Source organism: Tauraco erythrolophus, chromosome 16, assembly GCF_009769465.1.
Source record: "Tauraco erythrolophus isolate bTauEry1 chromosome 16, bTauEry1.pri, whole genome shotgun sequence".
Taxonomy (NCBI): Eukaryota; Metazoa; Chordata; class Aves; order Musophagiformes; family Musophagidae; genus Tauraco; species Tauraco erythrolophus.
This window is the reverse complement of record NC_141480.1, coordinates 19,965,463-19,990,830: the sequence shown is the minus strand read 5'-3', so window position 1 is coordinate 19,990,830 and position 25,368 is coordinate 19,965,463. Positions and strand designations below refer to the sequence as shown.

At 62.2% G+C, this 25,368-nt stretch overlaps 3 protein-coding genes across 3 annotated transcripts; 2 read left to right on the top strand and 1 right to left on the bottom strand.

The window, feature by feature from the left end:
* The first annotated feature begins 1,799 nt into the window (after positions 1-1,799).
* On the top strand, positions 1,800-13,999 carry RELL2 (RELT like 2). Its single transcript, XM_086621664.1, has 7 exons — positions 1,800-1,861; positions 5,004-5,217; positions 6,801-6,866; positions 6,944-7,010; positions 7,278-7,466; positions 11,508-12,078; positions 13,958-13,999. Exons 1-7 carry the CDS (start codon positions 1,823-1,825, stop codon positions 13,997-13,999), a joined length of 1,188 nt encoding a protein of 395 aa, XP_086477790.1. The 5' UTR covers positions 1,800-1,822.
* Positions 14,000-15,354: 1,355 nt separating this feature from the next.
* Positions 15,355-20,662, bottom strand: FCHSD1 (FCH and double SH3 domains 1). The gene is made up of 19 exons (XM_086621575.1): positions 20,642-20,662; positions 20,229-20,326; positions 19,913-19,958; positions 18,978-19,051; positions 18,577-18,721; positions 18,360-18,496; positions 18,209-18,272; positions 17,976-18,104; positions 17,673-17,795; positions 17,492-17,587; positions 17,304-17,411; positions 17,106-17,210; positions 16,665-16,895; positions 16,494-16,577; positions 16,237-16,393; positions 15,947-16,152; positions 15,727-15,823; positions 15,585-15,652; positions 15,355-15,420 (listed from the first exon to the last, which is right to left on the bottom strand). Exons 1-19 carry the CDS (start codon positions 20,660-20,662, stop codon positions 15,355-15,357), a joined length of 2,055 nt encoding a protein of 684 aa, XP_086477701.1.
* Positions 20,663-22,556: 1,894 nt separating this feature from the next.
* LOC104372408 (proteinase-activated receptor 3) lies at positions 22,557-24,720 on the top strand. The gene is made up of 2 exons (XM_086621756.1): positions 22,557-22,653; positions 23,696-24,720. Exons 1-2 carry the CDS (start codon positions 22,557-22,559, stop codon positions 24,718-24,720), a joined length of 1,122 nt encoding a protein of 373 aa, XP_086477882.1.
* The last annotated feature ends 648 nt before the right edge of the window (positions 24,721-25,368 follow it).

The following is a 25,368-nucleotide window of genomic DNA, read 5'->3' as shown; positions in this document are numbered from 1 at the left end:
GGCACCCCTAGCTGCTCACCAGTTACCCCCACTCACCCCCCGATCATCCCCAGTCTCTCCCAGTGACCCCCCAGCTGCTGCAGCCCACCCACTGAGGGCACGGGGACAGGGTAGCGGGGTCCCCATGGGGCACCCACACTTTACTGGGACTCATCCCCTTCTGGGGAGCAGTCCCTGGAGCTGTGAGGGATGGGGACCACCGCTGCCAGCTGTCACCTGGCCAAGCAGCCCTCCCAGGTCCCATCCTGCCAGGGTGCAGGTCCTCCCCGCTGCTGGCAGCCTTCGAAAACAACCCGCCGGCATTGGCAGGGAACAGGGACAGGGAGGCACCACCACGCAGGTGGAGAACAAAAGCCGGGTGGAAAATTGCCATGTATGAAAAAGCAGTCGTGGGGAACGGGGGGAAAACCCCGGAACTTCACCCGGAGCTGGCGAGGGACGGGGACGGGGCGGTGCTGCGGGTGACGCCAGTGGCAAAAATCTGTTCCCTGTGGGCTGGGAAGAAGAAAGGATGAAAGGAGCAGGTAGTCCTGCCCAAAGGCTCGGAAAATAAATTGGCTGAAATCAGCACTTGGCAAGGGCCTGTTCCTGCCAGTCCCCTGCCCGATGGCTTCCCGCGGGCAGGAGGCTGGGTGCGACGGATGCTGTGCTGGGTGAAGGCTGCCCGAACCACCTGCAACGAAAAGGGGTCTCAGAGAGGAGCGGGCAAAGGGCAAGCACCCCCAAGGGGCACACCAAGAGCGGCTGAGGATGGACACCACGGCAGGTTGGCACCGGGATGTTCCCCGGCTTCTCAGCGACGGGATTTTTCTGCTGGGTAATAAACACGTGGGAGGGAAACCCAAGGGGAGCTTTGCGTGTGCCTGGCGTGGGATGGGGCCGGAGGGGTGGGATGGCGTTTTGGGTGCTGTGCTGGGGTGCAACCAGGCGAGAGAACTTTTGGCAAGGCACGATTAACTTGTAGGATTGGTGCTTCTGGCTGGGTCTGCCGCTTATTACGGGGACGCTGCTCCCTCTGTGCCGCTCCTCGGGCCCTCTGGAGCTGTTCCCCTTTAGGATGTCAGCTCCCGAGCCCGGAGCGAGGATGCTTTGGGGGACACTGGGACTCTCTGGCCATGACCCCACAGGACACAGCGAAGGTTGGGGACACTCAGAGCCGCGATCCCCGGCACCGTGAGCCTTGAGTCCAGCACCCCCTCACCTTAAACAAACAGACTTGTAACGTGCTGAACAACACGGGTGCAGCAGCGAGCGCGCGGAACGCGCTGACGTCTCGCCGGGGGCTGCTCACTCGGCATGACGATCGCCCGGCCGCCGCTCCGCAAGGTGCTGCCGCCAGATAGTGCCCGGCCGAGGCCACCGGCGCCTGGCTGGGGGAAAAGAGCCAGGAGGGGAGAAACGAGTCGTTGCCTCGAGCGGAGTTTGGCTGGAGGGTTTGCCAGCTGAGCGTGCCCTCTGGAAACCCATCGCCGCTCCGGTTGTCTTCACGGGTCTCGGAGCGGTGCAAAGAATGTGTCCAAGTGGGATATTTTTAGATGCTCTTTGTGCTTAAAACCACTCTAGGGAAGGTTTAAAAAACTTAAATAAGGGCTTAAGATTTAGGGAGATGTTTGACACGATGGGATGGAGCATTTCTGCAGAGATGATGGTGATTTTTGGGCTGAGCATCGTAGCGGAGACCCCCAGGAGGAGCCTACGGGGGGGACTGCCGGAGCCGGGCGATCTGGCCCGTTTAGCTGCCACGTGGACCATCGGCCGGGCCGGGGCGGATGATCTCCCGAGCGGGCACGTTCGCATTGTTCGCGGGGTGACGTCTGTCGTAATGGCTGTGGAGGAGGCGTGGGAAGAGAGCGGACGAGAGGTAACGTGGCGATACGCTGGGACCGGAGCCGGCTGCGCGACGGGGGACGGTGCTGACCCTCCACCCTCTGCTTGGTTGCTCTGTCCCCTCCCTCCCCAGCCACCTCTTGGCACGGTGGCTTAAAATTTAAGGGCTTCCAGGCAATGTCATGAGAAGGGCTGAAGCTTCCAAGGTCTCCCCAGGATTCATGCCCGTACGTGTGCTGCCTGCCCCAGAGCTCTGGCCGGGTGGCTGTTGTGTCCTGGCTCGCGCTGCCTTGGCTGGTGGGATCATGCAGGACCGGGACAGGAGCTGGGATGGGGTCAGGAGGGGACGGAGGACGCAGAGCCCAGCCCACAGCCATGTTGGCACCTCCCCGGCTTAGCACCATGTGGGAACCATCCCCACGGGCCAGGATGGGCACAGCCAACCTGTCCAGGAGGGAGAGCTCAGCTGCGTGGCTTCACGCCTGCCATGCTGGCTGGTCTCAGGGCAGAGAGGAGCTGCGGTGTCTTTTTTGGGTCACCTGTGAGGCACCGCGTGTGACAAGGCTCATGGTTTGTCTGTGAAAGTGCTAACGAGGTCCCGTAGCAGGATGAGGATGGAGCAGCCCAGAGAGACGCTGAGGCTGGGGATGGTGGGAGCAGGATGGAGACCAGGGGTACACGATGCCCGGGGGCAGCATCGGCAGGAGGAATGTGCTCAGCTGGGATAACCCAGCTGTGGAGTCAGGTGGGAGCAGCTGGACAGCAGCGGAGCCCCCTCCTCATCCCGGTTCACCCCACTTAAGGCCAGGATTTGTCCCCAGGCGAGCTGCTGCGCCGTGCTCCCTCTCCCGGTCCTGCTTCCCCCTGGGTCATGGAAGCGCTTCGACACCAGAGGCTGTGGGAAAATGGGAATCTTCCCTCAAAATAGGGAGGGCTGAGTGACTTGAGCTCGTTTCGCCTGGCGGGGCTGAAGGCTGGAAGGGGGGTAGGGTACAGCAATGAGTTGGGTGGGCGGGAATGCCCGGAGGAGAAAGAGCGATTTATTGTGCAGAACAGCGTGCGTGGGCAGGAGGAAAACGGGAATAAGCTCACCATGACTGCATCCCCTCGGGGCTCTGCAGAAACCCAGACCTGTGAGATCCCCCCACTTCGAAGAAACAAGGGCAAGGAATAAACCTCTTGACCAGCAGAGACTCGCATGATGTTGCAGCTTGCTGGCCCAGCATCAGGAGACCTCGTCTCTCCTGCAGCCTTCTCAATGCACGGCAGGAGCAGTAAGTCTTGCTGTCCATGGTCTTTTCTTGCCATAGTTCATCCGTCTTAGGGTCAGTCTCCCTGCCAGGACAGCAGACAGATGGGTGGCACCTGTGATGCGGTGACCTCCTGAAGTCACGGTGATGGAGGAGACACCTGGGCTCCTGAGAGCTGACTCTTGGTCACTTGTGGAGAGGGACAGGAGCTCTCATCGTCTCATAGTTGAAAGCCTGGAGGAGTTGCAGGTTGCCTCACGGCAACAGAGCACGGTGGGATAACTCCTACAAAAGAATATTTATATAAACAGTTCAGCAGAGATGGGGTGGGAGGGATTTCTAGGGTTGCCTCTGCGTCTCAGGGTCCGGGTGGAGAACTGGCGAAGGACAGAGAGGAGCAAGCCTAATTTGCAGTAGCAAAGGAGATTTGGGAGAAGCCTCTCAGAGTGAGGATAATGTGGTAAGAGATGGAGAAGGAGGTCATGGAACTGCCACAGGCTGGACATTTGGAATGGCTTATCCATCCCTTGTTCAGACAGGAGGGAGAGACGGTTGGCCCGGGGAAGGGCATGGAGCTACGAGGTCTCTCGAGGCTCCTGAGGCTCCTTTTCCACCATCTCCTCGGTGCTGTGTTCATTGCATGGGTGTCTGCACCCCTCTCCCCCCAGCACACGCTGGTGTGGGACCAGTCCCGGTCTCGCTGAGACCCACTTCCACCCCTCTGCCCTCCCACCGCCACGGCTCATCGCCCTAAAAATCGCCGAGCGCTTCGGAAAGGAAGGTGCCAGGGGAAATGGGGGCTGGCTCGCATGCGGGTGGCGTTATTCGCCCCGGGGCGGGCAGCAGCTTGCCAGCTCCGGCTTCCCCGAGCGGCACTCCCGTGTGCTCCCCGCTGCAGCTGCCGGCGTTTCCCCGAGCTTCTCTCTCCACCTTCCTCCGCTGAAACCGCTTCGGAGAGATTTTTCCGGGGTCGGGACAAACGAGTGCTCTTGCTGGCAGACAGCGGCAGGCTGCCGCCGCAGCCAGAAGCAGCTTGGCTCCTTCCCGAGGAAGGAAAGCAGCCGGGAAGCGGAGGGCCGGAGGATGCTCGCCGCGGTCCCCAGCCGCGGGGATGCGGGGTTGCTAGGAGGCAGGTGAAGGTGAAGAGGAGAGCGCTGCGCAAGACCGCAGGCCCAGGTACCGCCGCAGCAGCGGAGCCAGGAACGGCTCGGGGAGACTCTTCCTACGCCGGGAAGCGGAGCCGGCGAGCGAGCGGCCGAGCCTTGAACCCCCAAGGAGGGAGCTGGGAAAACCCAGGGGAGCCGGGGCGGAGGGAGCGAGCTCAGCTCTGCGGCCGGACGATGCGGGAGCTGCCGTCCGGCTCGGCCCTCCGCCAGCCCGGCTACCGCCGCTCCCTGCCTGCCCTGCCTTTGCCTTTGCTTTTCCCTTTTCCTTTCCCTTTGCCGGCGGAGGCCCTCGGCCGTGAGTAGCGAGGGATGCGGGGGGAGCGGGTTGGCGCGGTGAGGATGCTCATCCTCCCGCAAGGGCGAGCGGGGTGATGCCGCGCGCCGCGGAGGCCGGGGGACCGGTGCCCTTGGGAAGCCACTTGGAAGGGATGGGGGAGCGCCGCAGCCCGGGGCCGGGCGGGCCCGCGGGGATGCAGCCGCCACCGCTGCCCTTGGGATGCCTCCCGGAGGGTGCGTACGGGGCAGCAGTGTCCTTGGGAGACCGAGCCGAGCCGCCTCCTCCAGCCTGTCCTCTCGTCCGTGGGTCCCCGGCCACACCGGACCTTGCGGGGAGAGAGATGAGCCCTTGGCAGCCTACTCTGAGCTGGGAGCTGGCTCTAGCCCAAGGAGGACGGGAGGAAGAGGAGGAGGAGGATGGATACTGGGAGCCTGGAGGGGAGTGAGCACCAGGGTCTCTGATCCGCCTTTCCCCTTCTCCTAGATCCGCATGTCAGACCAGAACAGCACCGACGATGGGGAGTCAGACCCCCAGCACAGCCTGTCTATGGTCTTCCTCCTCGTCCTCGTCTTCTTCATCATGGGACTGGTGGGTTTCCTGATCTGCCATGTCCTGAAGAAGAAGGGCTACCGGTGCCGGACTTTCCGGGACGAGCTCGACCCAGATAACAAAGATGTGCTGGCGGAGCTCCAGGCCAGTGAGTGCTGGGTTGGGGCTTGGGTGCTGCCTTTCACCCACTGCTGACCAGTGCTCCTCAAACACACTGCGGGGACGTGGGTTGGGGGTGGGAGGGTCACCCATCACGTGCCGCTGGGTTGGGAAAAAGGGATGGGGTGGTGAGAGCAGCTCGGTGCTCCCCGGGGATTGGGAGCGTGTGGCCTGGAGAGCCCTCTGATCTGCCGGCTGGGGAAGGCTGGTGGTGCCAGGGAGGTGGGAATCAGCGTCTGGCCTTTCCCAAAGCAGCACTATCACCAAAAGATAATTTCATGAAGAGCCAAGACCTGCTGAATCCCAGCACCTGAATTATAACCCACACTCTGCAAGGAAAGCGTCCCCCAGCTGAGGCACGAGCTGTCCCTCTGCCCCTTTGGCGTTAGGGGGGCTGGCACGGGGCTGGCATGGTGTTTACTAAAAGTCACGTCCTCTTCTAGTACCTGCTGTGCTCATGGCAGGCCAGAGGAATAGGGGTGTTTCCCTGCGATCTTTGCCCCTAAAGGGGACCTTTAGGGTTTTTTCCACCACTTCAGGCCATCGTAGGCAGCTCTCGAGTCGCAGGACTGAGAAGTCAGCGCAGCATCGAGCGTGGGCGCGAGCCGGAGCTTGGTCCAGGCAAGCTCTGTCACTTAGTGTTCTCATGAGCCTCTGCTGAAACGGAGAGAATGCATTCCTCTGGCTGCTTCCTTGCCTGAAAACAGTCGAATGGCGCTGCACAACTTCTCCAGCTCTTCTGTGCCACCGTCAGCCCTCGGGTGTCCTTGGATATGCTCCTCTGGCTTCAATAACTTGGCTGCACATGACATGGAGACAACGTCTGAACCTTCCAGGACTGGCTTTGCCCACTGGAGTTGCCAGAGCCCAGGGGAACTGAAGGGCAACATCTCAGTGGACTTCCAGGAGGGCAGCGGTGGCCCCTGACTGCTCTTTGAGGCAGCTGCCTACCAGACCACAGCTCTGACCTGCTCACAGGAACGTACAACACCACAGACGGAGCTGAAGGTCCAGCCAGCCAAGCCTCCTGCATCCAACAGTGGCCAGAAGCAGGTTGCGATGAATGCTGGAGATGGATATCACAACGGAGCGGACGCTGAGCCAAGTTTCCCCAGCATACTCTTTGAAGCTTCAAACAGCGTGTAGCTCTGGGGCTTTCTCCATCACAGATGGTTTCTCCATATTTAACAGGCCCCAGTTGGTTTCTTTTCTGTGAACTTGTCCCATTCACCCTTAGAGACTTTTAGCACCTGCAGCATCCCATGTCCAGGGGCTCCAGGACTGGACCGTCCCCACCAGGAGCCTTCTCCTTCAACTTGTTTCAAACTCCTTTCACGTGATGCTCCCCGGTTCTGAAGGAGCAGCACAACCCCCTCCTCCCTGCACACATGGCTGCTGTTTGAGCCATTTCTTTTCCAGGGTGAGGAATCTGGTGTTCCCCAGGGGCTTCCTGGCATGGTGGGGGACACAAAGCTGCTCCAACCTCTCTGTTGACGTGGCTGCTCCCGGGGACGGGACCAGTGAGCTGCGTGTCTGAATCCCAGCCCTCAGTGCCACGTTTTCTCTTTTCAGATGAAGAGGACGAGCTGAACGAGGACACCGTGGAGAAGATTGTGAGATGTATCATCCAAAATGAAGGTGAGCGTTTTCTAGGGCTGACCCGAAGGCTTGCTGACTGCTTTGGCTGACACTTTCCCTTTTTCCTTTCTCTTTAGCAAATGCGGAGGCCCTCAAGGAGATGTTGGGGGACAATGAAGGGGACATCCCAGTGCCAGTGCCCAGGTGAGAGAAGCCTACACCAGCTTGTGGCTCTTGCAGAGTAAGGGAGAAGCAAGCCTCTTTCCAGCTTGTTATAGAGCATCTTCCCAACAAGAAGTCCTGTTCCCCCGGCGGTTGTGATGACTGTCACCCCACTGCCAAGGGGAATAGCCCTTCCTCATTCCTGTCTTCACAGGAGGTCCCCTACAGAGCTGCTGCTTCTAAGGGCTTGCTGCAGTGAGGCTGCACCAAGGTTGGGAAGTGACCTGTCATGTCCTTCTCCTATTGCAGCCTTTGTCCCCACCGTAACAGCCAGGATGGGGGCCCACCACATCACCACACGGTGCATCTGGGCTCCACGCAGGCCCCCTGCATCCACTGCAGCAAGAGGAAGAGGCACCCACTGCATCGGCAAGGACGGTCCAAGGATGGCAAAGGCAGGATGCACCCTGGAGAAACCACCGTCTTCTCAGTGGGCAGGTACTTAAACGAGCTTTGCCAGACATGGCCTCTATGCTCTTCTCAGCTCCCTTATTCCCTTCCTCACTTGCCCCACACCAGGTGCTCTCTTGCTCTTCTCCGTTTAGATGCCCCTGTAGTAGCTCTGCAGTTGGGACTCCTGAGGACTCAGGTGCCTCATGCACTTGGAAATGCCGTGGTGCTTGGCAGGCCATGACGTGCTGGTGGCTTCTCTCCTCCTTCTCCAGGAGGGTGACTCAAGCCTGGCTTGTCCTGCTGACTCAGTTGCTGGGCAGAGCCCCAGATCCACGTCCTTTCAAAGCCTGCTGTCCCAGCTACATGTGAGTGGGGCCTTTGCTGCCCCAAAGGGGGTGCGACCCCAGTTTTAGGGATCTCATTAGGAAGGGGAGGAGGTGACAGCAAGTCCCAGGTGCAAGTTACCAGCCAGCACCTTCAGAATGAAAGGCTGGCTATGCTTCTCCAGGTCTTTGCCTCCAATGATGACTGTAATTAGATGCCACGGGAGGAATATAAGAGTAGGGGAGTGCACCCAACACTTCCCACAAATACTCTTCCAGTCCCCACCTGGTCTCACCTCAAGGGACTTCCTGAGCTGCCTGCCTGTGGTCTGTGTAGTCAGTGACCTTCAGTACGGTCTGCAGGCTTGCCCAGGTCACCCCATTCTCCAGCAGAAATGTTTAGTGTGCATGAGACCTTTAGCAAGATCTTCCAGAGCTCAGCTCCCTACTGTCTTGGTGACCGGGACAGGGTGACAAGCAACTGCTGGTCCCTGGGTGGCCACCCTGGCGAGACACAAAACTCTACTGTGCTCAGATCCTGCAGCTGGTCTTCATTCAGGACCTAAGCCTTGATGAAGCTCCATGTTGTGATCCAGAGAGACAGTCCTTTCATTGTGATGTTGAGCCAGAGTGGGCATCAGGGGGCGTGGGTTTTTCCACCATCAGAGCTAGTAGGGAGGTGAACTGGGGGCTTTATGGGGAGCTGGTAAAGGGGAGAGACACGCTGGACCTCCCCATGCTGAACTCTAGCTAAGATCATAGTATCATAGAATGGTTTGGGTTGGAAGGGAGATTAAAGATCATCTAGTTCTAACCCCCCCTGCCATGGGCATGGACACCTTCCACTACACCAGTTTGCTCAAAGCCTCATCCAGCCTGGCCTTGAACACTTCCAGGGATGGGGCAGCCACAGAAACTAACAGCTTCTGGCTTCCCCTTTGCCCGTTGCTGTCAGCTGCCCTTGGTTTGAAGGGTGGTGTCTGGTCAGTCAGATCTCTGCACAGTTGCATATTTGTAGCTTATCTCATTCCCTGGCTGGTACCCAGCTCCATCCACCCCTCTGTGTCCTTCATCCATGCTCTTCTCAGTCTCCTCTCACTCTCCTCTGAGTGCTGGAGAAAGTGGTCTTCTTTCCTAGAGGCACCTTCCCTCACATCTTGGTCTTCTCTCTTTATCTGTGTTAATATTCCATGCCACACCAGCCTTCTCCAGAGGACAGACATTACATTTCCCCAAGGTTATTTTTCAAAAGCTTCCACTTCCTGAATCTCTTTGGTATGAGGTCCAACTGCAAAGGCACCTGTGTGCCCATAAGGTACAAAACTACCTCCAAATTCTGGTTCTTGTTGCCATGCTGGCCCCTTTGCTCTTTCAGATCCTGGATGACTTTTCTGGGACTACCCATGCTGCGTCTTCTTTACTACGAATATCTTGATCACACAAAGTACCTTGATTTATGACTGATCCACCTCTTCAGTTGAGATCCTCAGGTCTAAGTTCGTCTCCTTCTTTTGCTGTCACTTTAGTCTTGGACACAGTGGTTGAGAGTCCAGCCCCCTTCCCCATCACCTAGAGTTCATTGACAGATTCTGGTCCACAGCTGGTAGGCACAGGCTCATCGCTGAAGGAGACGAAAGGAGTGAGCTTAGTGGAGGTCCACCAAGATCGTCAGGGGCTGGAGAATGTGGCACATGAGGAGCTGCTGAGGGAAAGGGGTTTGTTTAGCTTGGAGATGTGTAAGGGTGGGATCTAATTGCTCTCTAAAACTACTCAACAGGGTGGGGGGAGTTTAAATGAAGATGGAGCTGGACTTTTCTCAGAGGTGCGTGGGGAAGTTGCAAAAAGAGAAATTCAGATAAGACACAGGAAAAACTGATTCACCCTGAAATGGTGCAGCCCTGGGACAGGGCCCAGAGGAGCGGAGGGATCTCCATCCTTGGAGATTTCCAAAACCTGACTTGTCAGGGCCCTGGGCAACCTGATTGAGGGTGGAAATTGGCCCAGTTTTGAGCAGACAGTTGGACTGGAGACCTCCTGAGGGCTTTTCCCACCTGAATTATTCTATATTTCTGAGGTAATCAGGGTTATATGATCTGAACTCATATCATTGAATGATCTGCCAGTTATCTTAGGGCTTTCCCTAAACCAGTTGCTGTCAGTGGCAGAGCTCATCCACCAAAGCATCTGCATCCGACCTTCTGTCCTTAGCTCCATCAGTGTGTCATGTCCTACTGAGTCAAATGCCCTAACGATGCTGACTAGGCAGACAGCCAACGCTCTCCTGCCTTTCCTCTCACCATCTGGAGATTGGTTACGCTACCTCTTGTGCCCCCTCCAGTCCGATCCCTGCCTGCTCCTTTGAACCCATTCCCGGCTCTTCTAGGCTGACGTTGCTCAATGGTGTCACTGAGAAACGATCCTGCTGCTCGTGCCTCCTGCCTGTCCCTCTTTGGGACTGGGATGTTGTCTGGTCTTCCCGAATCGCAGCACTGGTGCCTTGTCTCCAGATATCTGGATAGACCTGAAAGCTCACATTTGCTGACCTGAGCAGTCCTGTGGGTACCTCATCTGGAGCTGGAGCATTTCTCTTTTTGACCCTTCCCATTACGAGCTGCGATGCTGAGGGGTCTGTACTGTCCACAGACTGTTGCCTGGTCCTCAGTCTGGCCAGTGGTCTCCACCTCTGGCATCTCACTTATCTCTTGGACCTTTTTTTTCACTTTCTTCCTTCAGGATGGCCCTACTGCTGTTTTGCTTGACCTTTGGGTCTTCCTCTTTCAACCCCAGCAGTGCTTGAACTTTGCTGCTGAAATGGTATTTTGCCCTGACACTGACTCGCAGCTGAACCTCAGCAGAGCCAGGACTGTCTGCAGCTTCTCCACGTGTGACCTAAGCACAGAGAAAGCAGTTGCTGGGTGAGAAACGGGCTGCATGAAGTCTTTGTGGTGGGATCAGCGTTCTTTGGCTGATGGACATCAGCTCACCACAGAAGAGATTTCCCTTCTGCTGGTCCAGCATTGCTTACAAAGAGAAATCACAGCATTAGTCACAACCAGCTCACCTGCAATTTAGACTTTTAGGCTTTGCTGACACATTACCCCTCACAAATCCCAACGTTATGGTAGATCTCTAACTTCTCTCTTCTCCCCAGGTGCAATATTGCATCACCTCTGATTATAAACACACCCTTTGTGGGTGTCAGACCAACATCTGCAGATGTTCTCCTGCCTATCCTGGAGCTCTCAGCTGTTAGCTGGTAGATGGTGGAGCCTCGGTGAACCACCTAGGTACTGAAAACTCGGTTCCCCTGATGGTGGTCGGTCACTGGGCGCAACATCCATGTGACTCTGCCTGACCGTCCCTTTGTCATCAGGCTCAGCCAGTTTTCATCTCGCCTGCCTGAATCGACACCTGAGTTCTTGTACAAGCTCATCCAGGTTGTATCTCAGAGCATTTCCAAGAGCTGTGACCCATCTTGCTGTAGGGAGGACAGGCTGGCAGGGTCTGCACCGGCCAACATCTGGATCGAGCTTTTCTTCCTTCTCTTTTGATTTGTTTTTGCCAAAAATGAAGGGAAAAACAGGGTCAGGTCAGTGGGGGGCATGGCTAGAGTGGGGGTCAGTGGTGCTGAATGGGTCTGAAAGGTTGGAGATCAGCACCAATCCATCAAAAAGAGAGGAGATCCGAGGCTGGAGGTGCGGGCAAGCTGGAAATACAGCTGGGAGAGAGGAGAGAAGGGATTTTGATCCTACCCCTGTTCCAGGTTTCGTGTCACTCACATCGGGAAGAAACCCACTTTCCACGAGCAGCAGGACGGTCCCCTGCCCGACGGCAGCCGGGAGCCCAGCACGGAGGAGCTGGAGCACAGCAGTGACCGGCTCCAGCGGGAGCGGGCTCGCAACGGGACTGTCCCCGTGGGTGGCCTGCAGAACGGAGCCATCCAGAAGGGTGCCCAGAGCAGCAAAGGTGGGGAGCAGAGCCACTCCACCACCCCAGCCCCGAACACACCAGCCAGCTCCGGCACTCGCGACAGCAGACGGGCAGGCAAGAGGTCCGGCATGGCGGGCTCGCTGCAGGATGCCGGCACCGCTCCCGGGAGCGCAAGCCGTCAGCGGAAACTCCTAAGCCATCGGGTGCTGGGAGGGTCGAGTCCCAGCATCCCGGGTGAGCTGGTGCAGGAAGGAACCAGCATCTGCCTGGAGGAGACCGGACTGGGGTCGGCAGATGAAGTGTCGGATATTCACGGGAGCCTGAGTCTGCACGAACAGGCTGATGACTTGGGAAGAGACGACAGCAGCAGAAAACAGCCCGGAGTGGAGGACATGGGGCAGCAGGTAGGTTCCTCCTCTTCCTCATCCCCATGCAGTCCCCTGGGCTGGGGGAGCTTGAAGGGTTGTGGCACAGCTCCCCACCTCCTGCTGCCGACAAGATCAACCAGCCTGAGCCGAGGCTTGCGCCCGGCTGACTGCGCCATGGGACCTGCCCCGACCTGCCCACCCTGTTTCTCCTTATCTCTTTTTAATTGTGTTTTCCCATCCATTTCCTAACGTCTGGGGCACGCGGAGTCACCGTGACACTTCCCACCCTGCTGGTACCCACACTGCCAGGGAAAAGGCAGGTCACTAGTTGGCTTGGGTGGGAGATGCTGCAGACCCGCTGCCAGCTGCCCCTTGGGCAAGGGATGCACTTTCCTTTGCGGTTGGGCTCTTTGGGGACATCCATTGGGATCATTTTTTCTTGACCCAGGGGAGCTCCGCCACTGCACGTAGCTTGGTCTCCCCAAAACCGTAGCCTCGCTGCAGTGCCGGGGCTCAACATGGCCAGCAACCTACAGGCAGGGCTAGATGCCTCCAGGAGCCTTTTTTGCCTGGGAGTCTAGGAAATGGTGAAGCCAACTGGTCATTTCTTGGTTGTTTCCTGCTCTGAAGAGGCTGATGCTGGCTGTGCTCAGAGAGGAGTACAGCCCACCCCAGCAGGAGCTCCCAGCACCCTGGTATCTCCCAACCTTCCCACCCCACCACCTTGCTGGAGGTCCTAGAGAGCTCCAGGGCAGCACTGGTGAGGACACCGTTTGCTTGGCCATCGATGGCTCCCGATTTGGGGGATTAGCTCCCTGCCACTGCCTCCGGGCTTACCTGGAGCAAACGATGGTGTCGGTGGTGGCAGCAGACACCCAACGTGTTTGCTCACTCATGGTTCTGCAGTTGGGGAAAGACGATTTTCCTGGAAGGGGGCTGGGGGAAGGGAGAAGGGAGAAGGCACCTGGTGCGATGTCACCCCACCGGGGCTGCCTGTGTTGAGCAGCCCCAAGACCCATCCTCGGCTCGCCCCGCAAAACCAGTATTGGGGCACACCTGGCAAAGCCCTTGGAAGAAAAAGGAAGGAAATAACCCAGGTGAAAATCCAGCTGTGCTTCAAAGCCAGGGATGTTCCTTGGGGCCAGCTCTGCTGGAGCTCTATGGGTCAGGCACAGCAGGAGCCCTCGGCAGGGAGGTGGGATGGGGCAGGGCTGGGTTAGCGTGAGAGATCCCAGGGAAAGGTGTCCAGCTGAACGTAGGCTAAGGACAAAGCAGGAACCCGCCGTGTTTATTCAGTTTTCCTCTTCACTTTCTGGTGGCCTGGATGGAAGGTTTGAGTCATTTTGTGGAGAAGGGCAGCCCAAGACAACGAAGCAGGACAGAGCTGATGGGCTGTAGTCCTTCTCCAGAGATCTGGAGAGGTGGTGACAGGTCCTCCTTCCTCCCATTGCCTTGGGTGACGGCTATGGTACCTCTGACTGCTGGGGAAGCAGTTACGTGCAGGGCAAGCCCAGGGACATAGTCATTTTTCTCCTCTTTGACCACCTCTGTGGTGCCAGGCTCTTGCTCAGACCCTGCCCCAGGCTTTGGCATGTCGCTTTGGTGTGCTCCAGGGCACGGGGTCCCAGGAGAACGCGGATGGGACCTCACGGGGACGTTTGTCACCAAGCCCTGGCACCACTCGGACACTCCCTCATTCCCTAGGTCCCAGCTGGGACCACCACGAGGGTGGTGCTGCTGCCCAACATGTCCTGCAGGTGACGGAGATGGGCAGAGAGATGGTGTTTGAACTGTAGTCAGCTCCTGGACATTTAGCGGGGTTCTGGCCACTGGTCCACAGGTCCAGTGGAGACCCAGCCTCCCCTCCCCAGCACCCCTCTCCTGCTGACATCCACATCCCTCCTCCATCCCACAGGAGCCCAGTGCCGTGGTCCAGGACCGAGGAGCAACTGTGTGATGTGAGTGCTCACCCCCAGCGCCCGGGGCCGCGGCCGGGGTGGGGTGGGGAGGCACCAGCAGCGTCCCTGTCCTGCTGGGTCTGGTGATGGAAACAGGGTGAACCCCTTCTCCAGGAGGGTCAGTTCTCAATGCATCACGTCAAGGTCCTCTTGCCCGCGTGCCCAGCGATGCCGGTGGGCAGCCGTGCCAGCTTCGGGGCCAGGACACCCCGATGGCAGTAGGTGGGGGATGCCACAGCCATGAGGATGAGCCCCATCCTGCCCCTCTCCCTGCAGCTCCTCTCTGCTTCCAGCTGGAGCATGGATGGAAGGCACGTGGTCCCCGGCCCCCACGCCAGGCTGGGGGCTCTGCTGTGGGGGGATCGCGGGGCAGCCGGCCCCAGGCGAGCAGCTACGCTTGGCATGGCCGGAGCGACGCGCCAACATTACGGACAACCGCGCTCGGTGCTGGACCTCATCCCATTGGCAATAGGTACCCAACTCCCACCCACAGCACCCACTCCAGAGACCCACCCCCCACCCTGGGGGACCCTCGGGGCTGGCGGGGGCAGGACGGCACCCAGTCCCCGCTGCCCACCCGATCCCCGCAGCCCCCTGGCACTGGGGGAAGGATGCATCAGATAGGGCTGCAGCGAGGGGCAGGGACTGAGATAGCAGCTCAAGCCCCCCAGGATGGGGGGCAGCACCCCCCAAACCCCTCTGGCACGTTCACCACAGAGCACAGCCCGCCCGGGCACCCCTGCCATGCCGAGCGCTCATGGGCACGAATCCTGCACCGGCGAGGGACCCTGCAGGTCCCCAGGAGATGCTGGCGGAGGGAGGAGCCTCCAGCCCTGTTCTGACACAGGAAGGGCCGGAAGCCGGCCCTGGGTGCAGGATAAGACCCCGGCTGGGCCAGCGGGCAGGCCTGGTGCCCGCAGCGAGCTTTGGTGTGTACCCGCACTGTACATAGACAAGCAAAAACCATTAAAGCTGCTGAACCCCTCGGCAGAGTTAACTGGATTTATTGGGGCACAGCCCCCAACTGCCTGGGGATGGGGGGCAGGCAGGACCCCGGAGCTGAGCACCCACCCAGGGACCCAGGGCTGCACTGGGGGTGCCTGGAAAGTGCCAGGCAGAAGGCGAGAGCTGGGTGAGACTAGGCACGGCCGTGGCACTGAGCACCCCAATAAAAGGGGCTGCCAGGATGCCCCGGGCACTATCAGGATGCCAGCGGCGCTGGGCAGGATATGGCCCCCGGAGAGACCAGCTCGGGGCGTGGGGCAGCACCAGCCCCAGGATGGCAGCCTGTGGGGGTTTGCTCGGACGAAGCTTTTCGGGGAGCAGGGAGGGACGGGGGTGGGCAGCCGCGGGGTCAGCTGAAGCGCAGCTCGGGGTCAGGCTCGGGGGCTCTGCCAGGCGGCGGAGGGGGCGCGCGGAGCTGCCGGGAGAGGAGAAGAGATGCCGTGTGGACACGCTGAGGCTGCTCACCCCACTCCAGCCCCCCCACCCAAAGCACACGGGTGCCACCGTCCCCCGTTACAGGACAGCTGGGGGCAGGTTTTGGGGTTGCAGGGGGCACAGCGTGGCTGTGATGGGGCTTACCGGCCGGAGGCGGGTGGCTGCCAGGTCTGGAGAGCTCTGCCCACTGCCTGTGCCATCCTGCCTGCAACCTGGAAGGGTCTGGTGGCTCAGCTCAGCTCTGCGTGGCCCCCCCCCGGTTCCCCCGGTTCCCCCCAGCACTCACCTCCCAGGGGGGTTTCGGGAGAGGGGCTGGGGGCCAGGCTGGCCCCGGGTACGAGGCCGGGAGGGGAGAAGGGCGGTGGGGATGGCGATGGCAGCTCCTGGGAAGACAGGGAAGAGAGGTGGGAACGGTGGCAAGGGGGTCTTCCCACCAGCAGCCATGGCACGAGATTGGGGGGGCTGCCCCACGCTGATGGGACGCAGCGACCCTCCCCACCACCGACCTGCCCAGCTGGCCCCTGGCCCCCGGTGAGCTCCTCCACTACCAGGGAGGGGAAGACGCCGACGCGGCCGTCGAAGTCGCCCGTCCAGAAGCCGTCGTCCACCTCGCCAGGGGCACGGGGCAGCACCCGGATGATGGCCCCCTCGGGGAAGCTCAGCTCCTCGGGGCTCTGCCCCTCGTAGTCGTACAGGGCTCGCACCAGCCAGGCTGTGGAGAGGATGGGGCCAGCAGCTCAGCACCCTTTGGGGACCCATCCCCTCCCCGGGGTGGGGGTGACGCCCCAGCACCCACCTCCGGGCTCCAGCACCAGCTCCGCAGCCATGATGCTCGAGAGCTGCCGGTGCAACGCAGAGGGTCCCGGGGTGCCGTCCCCAGCCCCCTGCTCACTGCCCAGGGACAGCAGGTACTTTTCGGGGATGTAGCCGACCTGGCCTGCCTTGTTCCGAGCCTGAGGGGGGCAAAAACTGCGTGACTGTCCCGGTCCCCACCCTGGGGACCTCTGAAACGTGTCCCATCCAGCATGGAGGGGGTGCTCAGCCCACTCCCACCTTCACCCACTCCTCCGCGTCCCCATCCTCGATGACCTCCAGCTCCTCGCCCTGGGTGATGGACAGCTCGTCTGCCCGGCAGCCCTGCATGGGACAGAGGACAACGTGGCACGGAGGCTGAGGGTGGTGGACTGGGCAGGCAGCAGGAGGGGCAGGCACCCATGGGTGTACCTGGTACCCGAAGATCACCCGGCAGGTGTAGGGGTAGGTGCGGGCAGTGGGGCCGGGCTCATCGTCCTCCTCTGCCTCGTCACTGTCCTCGTAGTCGTCGAACTCGGCCGGATCCAGCCCTGCGGGCACCTCCTCGCCCGCCCCCACCATGGCTCCCGCCAGCCAAGCGTCCACGTCCAGCCCCGCTGCCCGCAGCAGCGCCAGCCGTGCCTCCGCCTTCACCCGGCTCACCTGGGGGGGACACACATTGGCAACGTCTACGGGGACACCCACGGCGTGGAGGGGACACAGCCCAGCCAGCCCCAGTGCCTCTCGTCCCCAGCGCGGTTGCCGCAGTGGCAGAGCACCCCAAGCCACCGCACCCCTCTGTCCCTGCGTGTCCCCCTCTCTGGGGGTGACAAACCTCGAGGCCACCCCGAGTCTCCTTCCTGCGGGACGCACCTCTGCCTTCCGGATGTTTTCCCTCGCTTCTTCCATCCGCCGCTCCACGGCGGTTGCCTCCGCCTCCGGGACCTGCTGCCGCCTGGCCTCCAGCTGCTGCAGTGCCTGGGTGGGCACCCACAGGTCAGCGGGGAGCTGGGTAGGGGGAAAGGGAAGGGGAAGCCCCCACCGTACTCCGTGGTGAAGGATGGCACCCACCTCCTCGCTGTGAGCCTTGTTCTTGCGGTCCCGGGCCACCCGCGTGGCCCAGCGCCGTGCCTCCTTCTCCAGGCTGGCCCCGTCGTCTCCGGGCGGCAGCAGGCACACCTGGGCAAGGACACGGTGGCTGAGAAGGGAGTGCCCGTGCAGATACCCACAGATGTAATGTTCCTCCCCCCACCACTTACCTCCTCCACCCCGGCGAGCTGGAAGCGCTGCTCGGGGGCCAGGGAGAAGGCAGGATGGTCCTGCAGGAAGAGGAGAAGGTCCTGCTCCCGGCACACCTGCACAAGAAGAGCAACGTGGGGCCGGGGGGGCTCACTCATACCCTTCTGCCCCCCTCCCCGGTGCCGGGACGGGTGCCGTTACCCGTGCGGATGCCTCTACGACGCCCTGGAACCAGTCCCGCGTGGCGCGGCAGGTCTCCGCCTCGGTCCGGCTGGCCGCCGCCAAGTGCTCCCGCAGCCGCTCGTAGAGGTCACCGTCCAGTGCCTGGGGGAAAGTGGGTGGGAAACCCCCCCCTGGCACTGCCCATAGACCCCTTGGGAGCATCCCTGACCCCCCAGCCCTATCCCTGCACCCTCTCCCTGCTGCATCCTCTCGCAGCGGCACTGGGGAGACGCTTCTTGCAGGACCCCGGGGAGGGAATGTGGGGGTCCGGGCAGCTCCTACCTGCATGGCAGCGGGCAGCTCCACGCGCCGGTAATGCTCCAAGTGGGCAGCGGCAGACACCAGGGCGAAGCCGTATTCGTTCTGCACCCCCGCCAGCTGCCTCGAGTGCTCGGCCAGCCGTGCGGAGAACTGCGGGGATGGGGGGAGCAGGGCTTGGTGACAGGGTGGGGGCCACCATGTCGGGTCCCCCTGCACCTCTGTGCTCAGGGATGCTGCCACCTCCAGCTCCTGACCTTGGCACTGAGTTTTTGCAGGCTGGCCTTAGTGTGAAATATCCGCCGGTCGCTTTTTCGGAGCCTGGGGAGGATGGAGGTGGGGGGGGGAGATGTGAGACCACCCCGCAGCCATGGCAGCCACCCCATGCCCACTGTCACCTCTGCTCACCGAGCCTCCACGTCAGCTGCCTTGTCCTTGGCCACCTCGCTGCTCCGCTGCAGGTGGGTGAACTGCTTCTTCGCCTTGTCCAGCTCCTTCACCGTCTCCAGCAGCTCCGCCTGCGCCTTCTGCAGCCGCTCGATGCCCTGCGGGGAGCGTCAGCCCAAGGAGGGGGGACAGGTGTCCCCACTGCCCGGGCACAGGGCACATGTCCTTGTTCCAGTACCTTCTTGAGCATCCGCTCCTTGGAGAGGCGAGCAGTCCGGGTGGCCTCCGCGGCGAGGCTGCGGTAGCTCTCCGAGGCAGTGACACGGACCTGCCCGGCGTGCACGGTCCCCTCGATGATGCCCTTCCAGACAGCGACCGCGCTCCTGCGCGGGGGTTAAGCCAGGGCAGGGTACTCTCCTGCCTCCCTGCCAGCTTTTGGGGATGCCCGGGGCCAGCCAGCACCCTCAGCCCCTGCGGTGCCCTCCAAGTTGGGTACCGCATCCTTGGGGACATCCCACCCAGGGCCGCATCCCCAGGACACCCAAATCCTGGTTGGCATTTGGCATCACCCAGCTGGGAGGGCCACAGATAGGTGCAGCCAGCCCCAGCCCCATGTCCCTGTCCCGGTCCCCAGCCCACCTCGAGTCGCTGGCCTCGCCGCGGCCCCGCTGCCAGTCTCTCTTCACAAACTGGCTCGCCAGCCTCTGCAGCGCCTGCGGACAGACCCGTCAGCAACCCTGCCGGGCACCCCAGCACCCCAGCCTCCTGCTGCGGGGCTGAAATTGGGCTCCCCCACACTGGCTGCCCACCCCGTGGGTGTCCCCAGAGCAGGGACACCCTCCTCCCACAGTGGTTCGGTGTCAGCAGGGACCCCCTCATGCTCCCTGCGGGAAAACCTTTTTGGGGAGCAGCCACCACCACAAGAGGCCCCCCCCACTGTAGCTTTTGGGACTGGAGGCCAGGAAGGGGACACCAGCGAGGGACACCGGCTGCAGAGGCAGAGTAGAGGAGCCCCCAGGAAAGCCAAGTGCAGCATGACCCCACCCTGGGAGGACAGTCCCCCCAGCCCAGGGTGGGAAGGGGGCAGTGGGGCAGGGTGGCACCGGGCCGTCAGCAGGGGAGAGGTGAGCGGGAAGAGCATCTCTGCTGCAGGGTGTCCCCAAGGGATGCTGCAGGGACGTCTCACGGAGCAAAACCCAGCTCTGACATTTAAGAGCAGAGCCCTGCGATGACCCAGCAGACAGCAGAGTCGGGCGGTTTCCTCCCCCCGCCAAGGTTTTCCCTCCAGAGCCCCAAAACACCCGAGGTTCAGGCCATGCTGTGCTCAGCAGAACAGCCCAGTGGGTGCCTTAACATGGCCGGTGTGTCTCCCCCCCAGCACGGAAAATGCTGATCCCATCCGTCACTGGCCTCCGTGACCGGCACGGAGCAGCTCAGCTCATTTCCGATGCTGCTGCCCATCGCCTGCGCGGGGCCGTGCCCTGCTCTGTGACACCTCGCGTGAGAAGGACAGGGCTCGGCGCTCATGGTCCCCCCCAAGACCATCGGTCCCCAAACCGGTGGCACCTCCTTACCTGCCCGTACTCCCTGTCGATGGCTGCCCTCTGCTTGCTGTAGGACCTGCAAGGAGACAATGCACACAGGGCAGGCGAGGACCCACGCAGTGGGGGCAGGGATGGGCTACCCTCACCATCACCCCCCACCCTGCCACCACCCCGCACCTGGATGTCCCCATCTGGCCATCCCGGCGGGTGATGGAGCCCATGACCTCGAGGCTCCAGGCTCAAGGTGAGCCGTGCCTGGCGCGCTGCCCCCCCCGCCATGGGTGGGATGAGCTGGCCGGTCTCAGCTCGTGGGGAGGGTGGGGTGGGACACGGGTGGGGACCCTACCTGATGTCCTCCAGCAGCTCGGTGTCCCGCTGCTGCTTGCCCTGCAGGGCCGAGAGCTGCTCGAGGAGGTGGACCCGCACCTCCTGGGTGAGCTTCACCTGCGGAACGGCACCGCTCAGCACCCGGGGACCGCTGAGCCCCCGGCCGGGCTGGGAGGCGGCGGGGGGTTGCGCTGCTCCCGCCGGCCCCGGCCCCGGCCCCCACGGCCCCCCCGCCCCGGGCTGTCACTGCGGGTGCCGCTGGCCACCGCCCAGCCGCGGGCTCGCCTCCCCAGCCCCGATCCCCGATGGCGGGCTCGCCTCCCGATCCCCGCTGCGGGACCCGGCCCCGGTCCGCCGGTTCCGCCGGAGGAGCCGGTCCCACTTCCCCGGTCCCGATCGCTCGTCTCGGTGCTCTCCCGGCCCCGCACTCACCTTGCGTGGCGGCGGCTGCATCGCTGCGCTCGCTCCGCCACCGCCACCGCCACCGCCACCGCCACCGCCACCGCTCCCGCTCCCGGTGCGCGGCCGCCCCGCCGCCACCCGCGTGTGCGGAGCCCGGAACTGCCGGGACCGGCCCCGCCCCCCGCGCGGCCCCGCCCAATCCCGGGTGACCGGCCCCCGGTAAGCACCGCCCCTCCGACGCAACGTCATGGCCTCCGGCCCGCCCCTTTTCCCGGCAAGCCACGCCCCGCGTTGCGCGAGCCCCTCCCACCGCGCCAGACAAGCCCCGCCCCCCGCCGTGCTCCGCGCGCCGCCTAGTGGTCGGTGCTGCACGTGCCGCCGGAGCGCTGGGACACGGGGATACGCGGACAGGGGGACACAGGGACATGGGGACGGGGGACACGGGGATGGGGGACATGGGGACACAGGGACACAGGGACAGGGGGACATGAGGACAGGGGGACACAGGGACACGGGGACAGGGGGACAGGGAGATACAGGGACACAGGGACAGAGGGACATGGGGACAGGGGAACGGGGGGACAGAGGGACAGGGGGAAATGGGGACACAGGGACACGGAGACATGAGGACAGGGGGACACAGGGACATGGGGACAGGGAGATACAGGGACACAGGGACAGAGGGACAGGGGGACATGGGGACAGGGGAACGGGGGGACGGAGGGACAGGGGGACATGGGGACACAGGGACACAAGGACACGGTGAGACAGGGAGATGGGGAGGTGGAGACAGAGAGACATGGGGACACAGGGACACAAGGGCACAGTGAGATAAGGAGATGGGGACACAGGGACAGAGGGACATGGGGAGATGCGGAGGTGGGGCACACATAGGGAGATGGGGACATGGGGAGACGGGGACATGGGGATGAAGGGAAATGGGGAGACTGGGACACAAGGAGAGAGGGGGCACGGATATGGGGACATGGGGACATGGGTAGACAGGGACATAGAGACATGGAGAGTAGCGGGGCACGGGGACACCAGGAGTGCTGAGGCCCCATCCTGGGTCGTGGGGACACACAGGGCACTGGTTCTGGGATGTGGCGACACAGCGGGTGCTGGAGCACTGGTTCTGGGGCACGGGGGGATGTGGGACGCCGGGGCGCTGGTCCTGGAGCACTGGTTCTGGGGCACAGTGGGATGTGGGATGCCGAGGCGCTGGTCCTGGAGTACGGGGACTTGTGGGGTCCCACGTCACATGGAGGGTGCACTCCCCTTCATGCTCTCTCCCTGGCGTTTTTGGGGCCGGTGGCACCTGTCCTGGTTCCCCTGCCACGTGTCGGGCTGCGGCACCAGCTCTGTTGTTCCCTCTGCTGTGGTGGCATGTGGGGCAAACGGCCCAGGTGCCACCCAGCACCCACTTTGGTGGCAGAAAGGGGACAGCAGAATGGGACAAGGCAGGGCGGCCCCATCCGCAGGGTGACACTGGCTTGTCAGCCTGACCAAGGTGATGGATCCCTGGGGATGTCTGGTCCTGGCAAGGTTGGGCAGGTGAGGTGCCCTGTACCCCCAAGGTGCTGCAGTGGGGCAGGGACACGTGTGGGTCACCACCAGCTTTCGATGGCCGCCTTACGCCTGCGGTCTCCTCCTCGCAGCCGAGCCATTGCGTGCCGGCGGCAGGAAACAACCGCGGCCTCAGTGACGTCCCTCGGGTGCTCGGTGGCGGCGGCAGCCGGCGGTCACCTCGCGCTCTCCGCCTTCCGTCTGTCTCCTTGGCCCGCGGGGATGTGGGCAGCCCCCGGCGTGTGACGAGGACGAGAAAGAGGAAGGGTGTCAGCGGGGAGGGGGCTGGTGCCCGTCCCGTCACGGTGACGCACGGCGTGGCCAGCGCTGCCCGTGGCATCTGTGCGGACCCAGCTTGCGCAGAGGCCACCCTGCGGAGATGTCCCGGCCGGTGTCTTCGCTCGGTCCCGCTGCTGCCTGCGTCACCCTCCTGCTCGGCTGCGCCTGCCTCGGCTCCACCACCCAACCCTCCCCAAGTAAGTGCCGTGGTGGGTCTGGGGTGGGATGGGGCAGGGCAGGGACACCTTGCTGGGACACCCCGACATCGCGCCCCGTGACTTTGGAGGGGACAGCTGGATGTCATGGTGGAATCTCGAGGCACTGCCCTGCTGCCTTCCCTGCGTGTCCACGCTGAAAATCCAAGTGAAGCCCGGAAGCCCTGCCACCCCTTCCCCTTCTGGCGCCGAAAATCAGGTTACTCCTCTCATAACCTGGATTTTCTCCTGCCCCCTGGATGCGGGAGAGGTGGCAGAGGTTGGGGGAAACCTGTTCGATGTAACCGGGGCCCCCCGGGACTGAGTGTCCCGGGGACCACCTGGACGGAGCTTTGGGAGCTGAAGGGGACGTGCAGAGGAGCAGAGATTTTTGAGCAAGCCAGAAAAGGGGATTTGATCCGGAGTTGTTTGCCTGGCGTGCCGGGACCTTCCTGTTCTTCGCTTTTGTTCTGAGCACGCCGCGAAAAGCCTCTGACCGCAGGAAGACGGCGAAGCCCGCGCAGCCCTGGCTGTGGTGGGGGGCTGGCTGGAAGGAGGAGGAGGAGGAGGAGGCAGGAGCCCCTATGGGAGAACATCTCCCATCCCTGGTGGCCATATCCTGACCCTGTCCTGGCGTGGGTTTCCTGTTCCCCCTCTGGTCCCGTTGCGTTGCAGGGGACCGTTGTCTGGGCTCGGTAGGAAAAGGGATGTCGGCAGAGCCGCGCATCCCCGCAGCGGTGCGTGGGAGCGGAGCCCGTCTGGGCTGCGGTCAGGGCACCCGACCGGGCTGGCACCACTGTGGTGGCACTGCCGGGCAAGCGGCGTGGCGGGCGCAGGACGTGGCGCAGCTCCGAGCGGCGAGGGCGGAGGGATGTTAGGGGGTCCTGCGTCCCGAGCTGCCCCTGCCATGGGGCAGGGAGTCGCCAGCTCCTGTGTTTGCCAAAGGCTTTGCAGGGAGGGGTGATGGCTCCTGCGTGGGTCCCAAGTGGGAAGGGGCGGTGGGAGGGGGCTCTTGGCCAAGCCTGATGCCTTGTGTCCTTCGCAGTGCGCGGCAAAGGGAGAGTCCTGATCTCCCTCACTCCCCAAGAAGAAGTCACGTGCCCAGGGGCCTCTGTGGAAGCTTCTCTCAACAGCACCCTCACCACTCGCCTTCTCCCTGCCCTCTACTCCGTGGTCCTGCTTGTGGGGCTGCCAGCCAACGCTCTGGCCTGCTGGGTCCTGGTGACCAATTTCAGGAGATGTTCCAGCACCCTCTTCCTGCTCAACCTGGCCATTGCAGACCTGCTCTTTGTCCTCCTGCTGCCTTTCAAGATCTCCTACCACCTCTTGGGCAATCACTGGCTCTTTGGGGACCACCTGTGCCGCGCCATGGTGGCCGCCTTCTACGGGAACATGTACAGCTCCATCCTCTTTCTCACCTGCATCGGCCTGGAGCGCTACATCTCTGTGGTGCACCCATTCCTGTGGAAGGGGTCCAGCTGGGCATGGGCCAAGGCGGGCGTCTGCGCAGGCATCTGGTTGGTGGTGGGGCTGGGCATGAGCCCTCTGCTTTTGCGCCCCCAGATAAGTCACATCTCAAGCCTGAACATCACAACGTGCCATGATGTTCTAGGGAAGGATGACCACGTGTTCCTCGTCCACTATTTCCTCTCCCTGGTGGGACTGGGCTTTGGCTTGCCCTTCGTGCTCATGACCATCTCCTACAGCTGCATCCTGGCACGGCTGCTGGCCAAGGGGAGACGCTATGCACAGGTGGTGCGTGTCCTGGCCCTGGTCCTCCTAGTCTTCATCCTCTGCTTCACCCCCAGCAACGTGCTGCTGTTCATCCACTGCATGCTGGAGGCCACGGGGTGCCACAACACCACCTACATCTGGTACACCCTGGCACTGGTGCTCGCTGCCTTCAACAACTGCTTTGATCCCTTCGTCTACTTCTACATGTCCCAAGATTTTCGGGGCTGGGTCCGGCGTGCAGGCAGCTGCTGCCCAGGGGGGTTGAAGAGCTTGGTGGGGAGGTCCTCGGAGAAGATAGCCTTGCCCTTGAGGTCCAGCGAGCAGAGACAGCTGTAGGCAGGGCTAGAGGGGCACCGGGCTGTGACCTCCCACCCTGGAGAAGGGAGATGCTGTAGGTCAGTGCCCAGGACGAAGGGGTGCGCTACCCAGACAGTGCCATCCCAGGCTGGCAGCAGGCTCCTGCAGAAAATCCCGCCTGGACCAGAGCTTTGCTGGGACTTTACCCATTTCACAGTTCTTCTGCAGGACTTCCAGGTACGACCTGTCCCCAGCACGCTGCCGGCCCAACACTGCTGACGCTACCCCCCGTCCCGTGGGTCCCCTGACCAGGTTCCTTACCCTGGCACCCCGACTCCCCGCATCCCTCACCGCTCTTCCTGCAGTAACCGAACCCTCCAGAGTACAAATAAACCTTTATTTCTCCCTGCTGATGGAAGGAGGAGGTATAAATAGCCCAGCTGAGCAGGAGCCGTCCTCCATCGCCAGGACCACGCGCCGGGCACACATGGCCAGCCCTGCTCCTGTTGACCCCCTCCTCCCCCAAAAATATGCCCCGGTAGATGCCAGAAGGGAAATGGAGGATGGATGGATGGATGGATGGATGGATGCTGCCCCACAGGCCCAGCACTGGGGAAGGGACATCGTGCCATGTCACCCTGTGCTGGCAGGCACTGCACACCCCCCCCGCCCGACACCGTGCCGTGC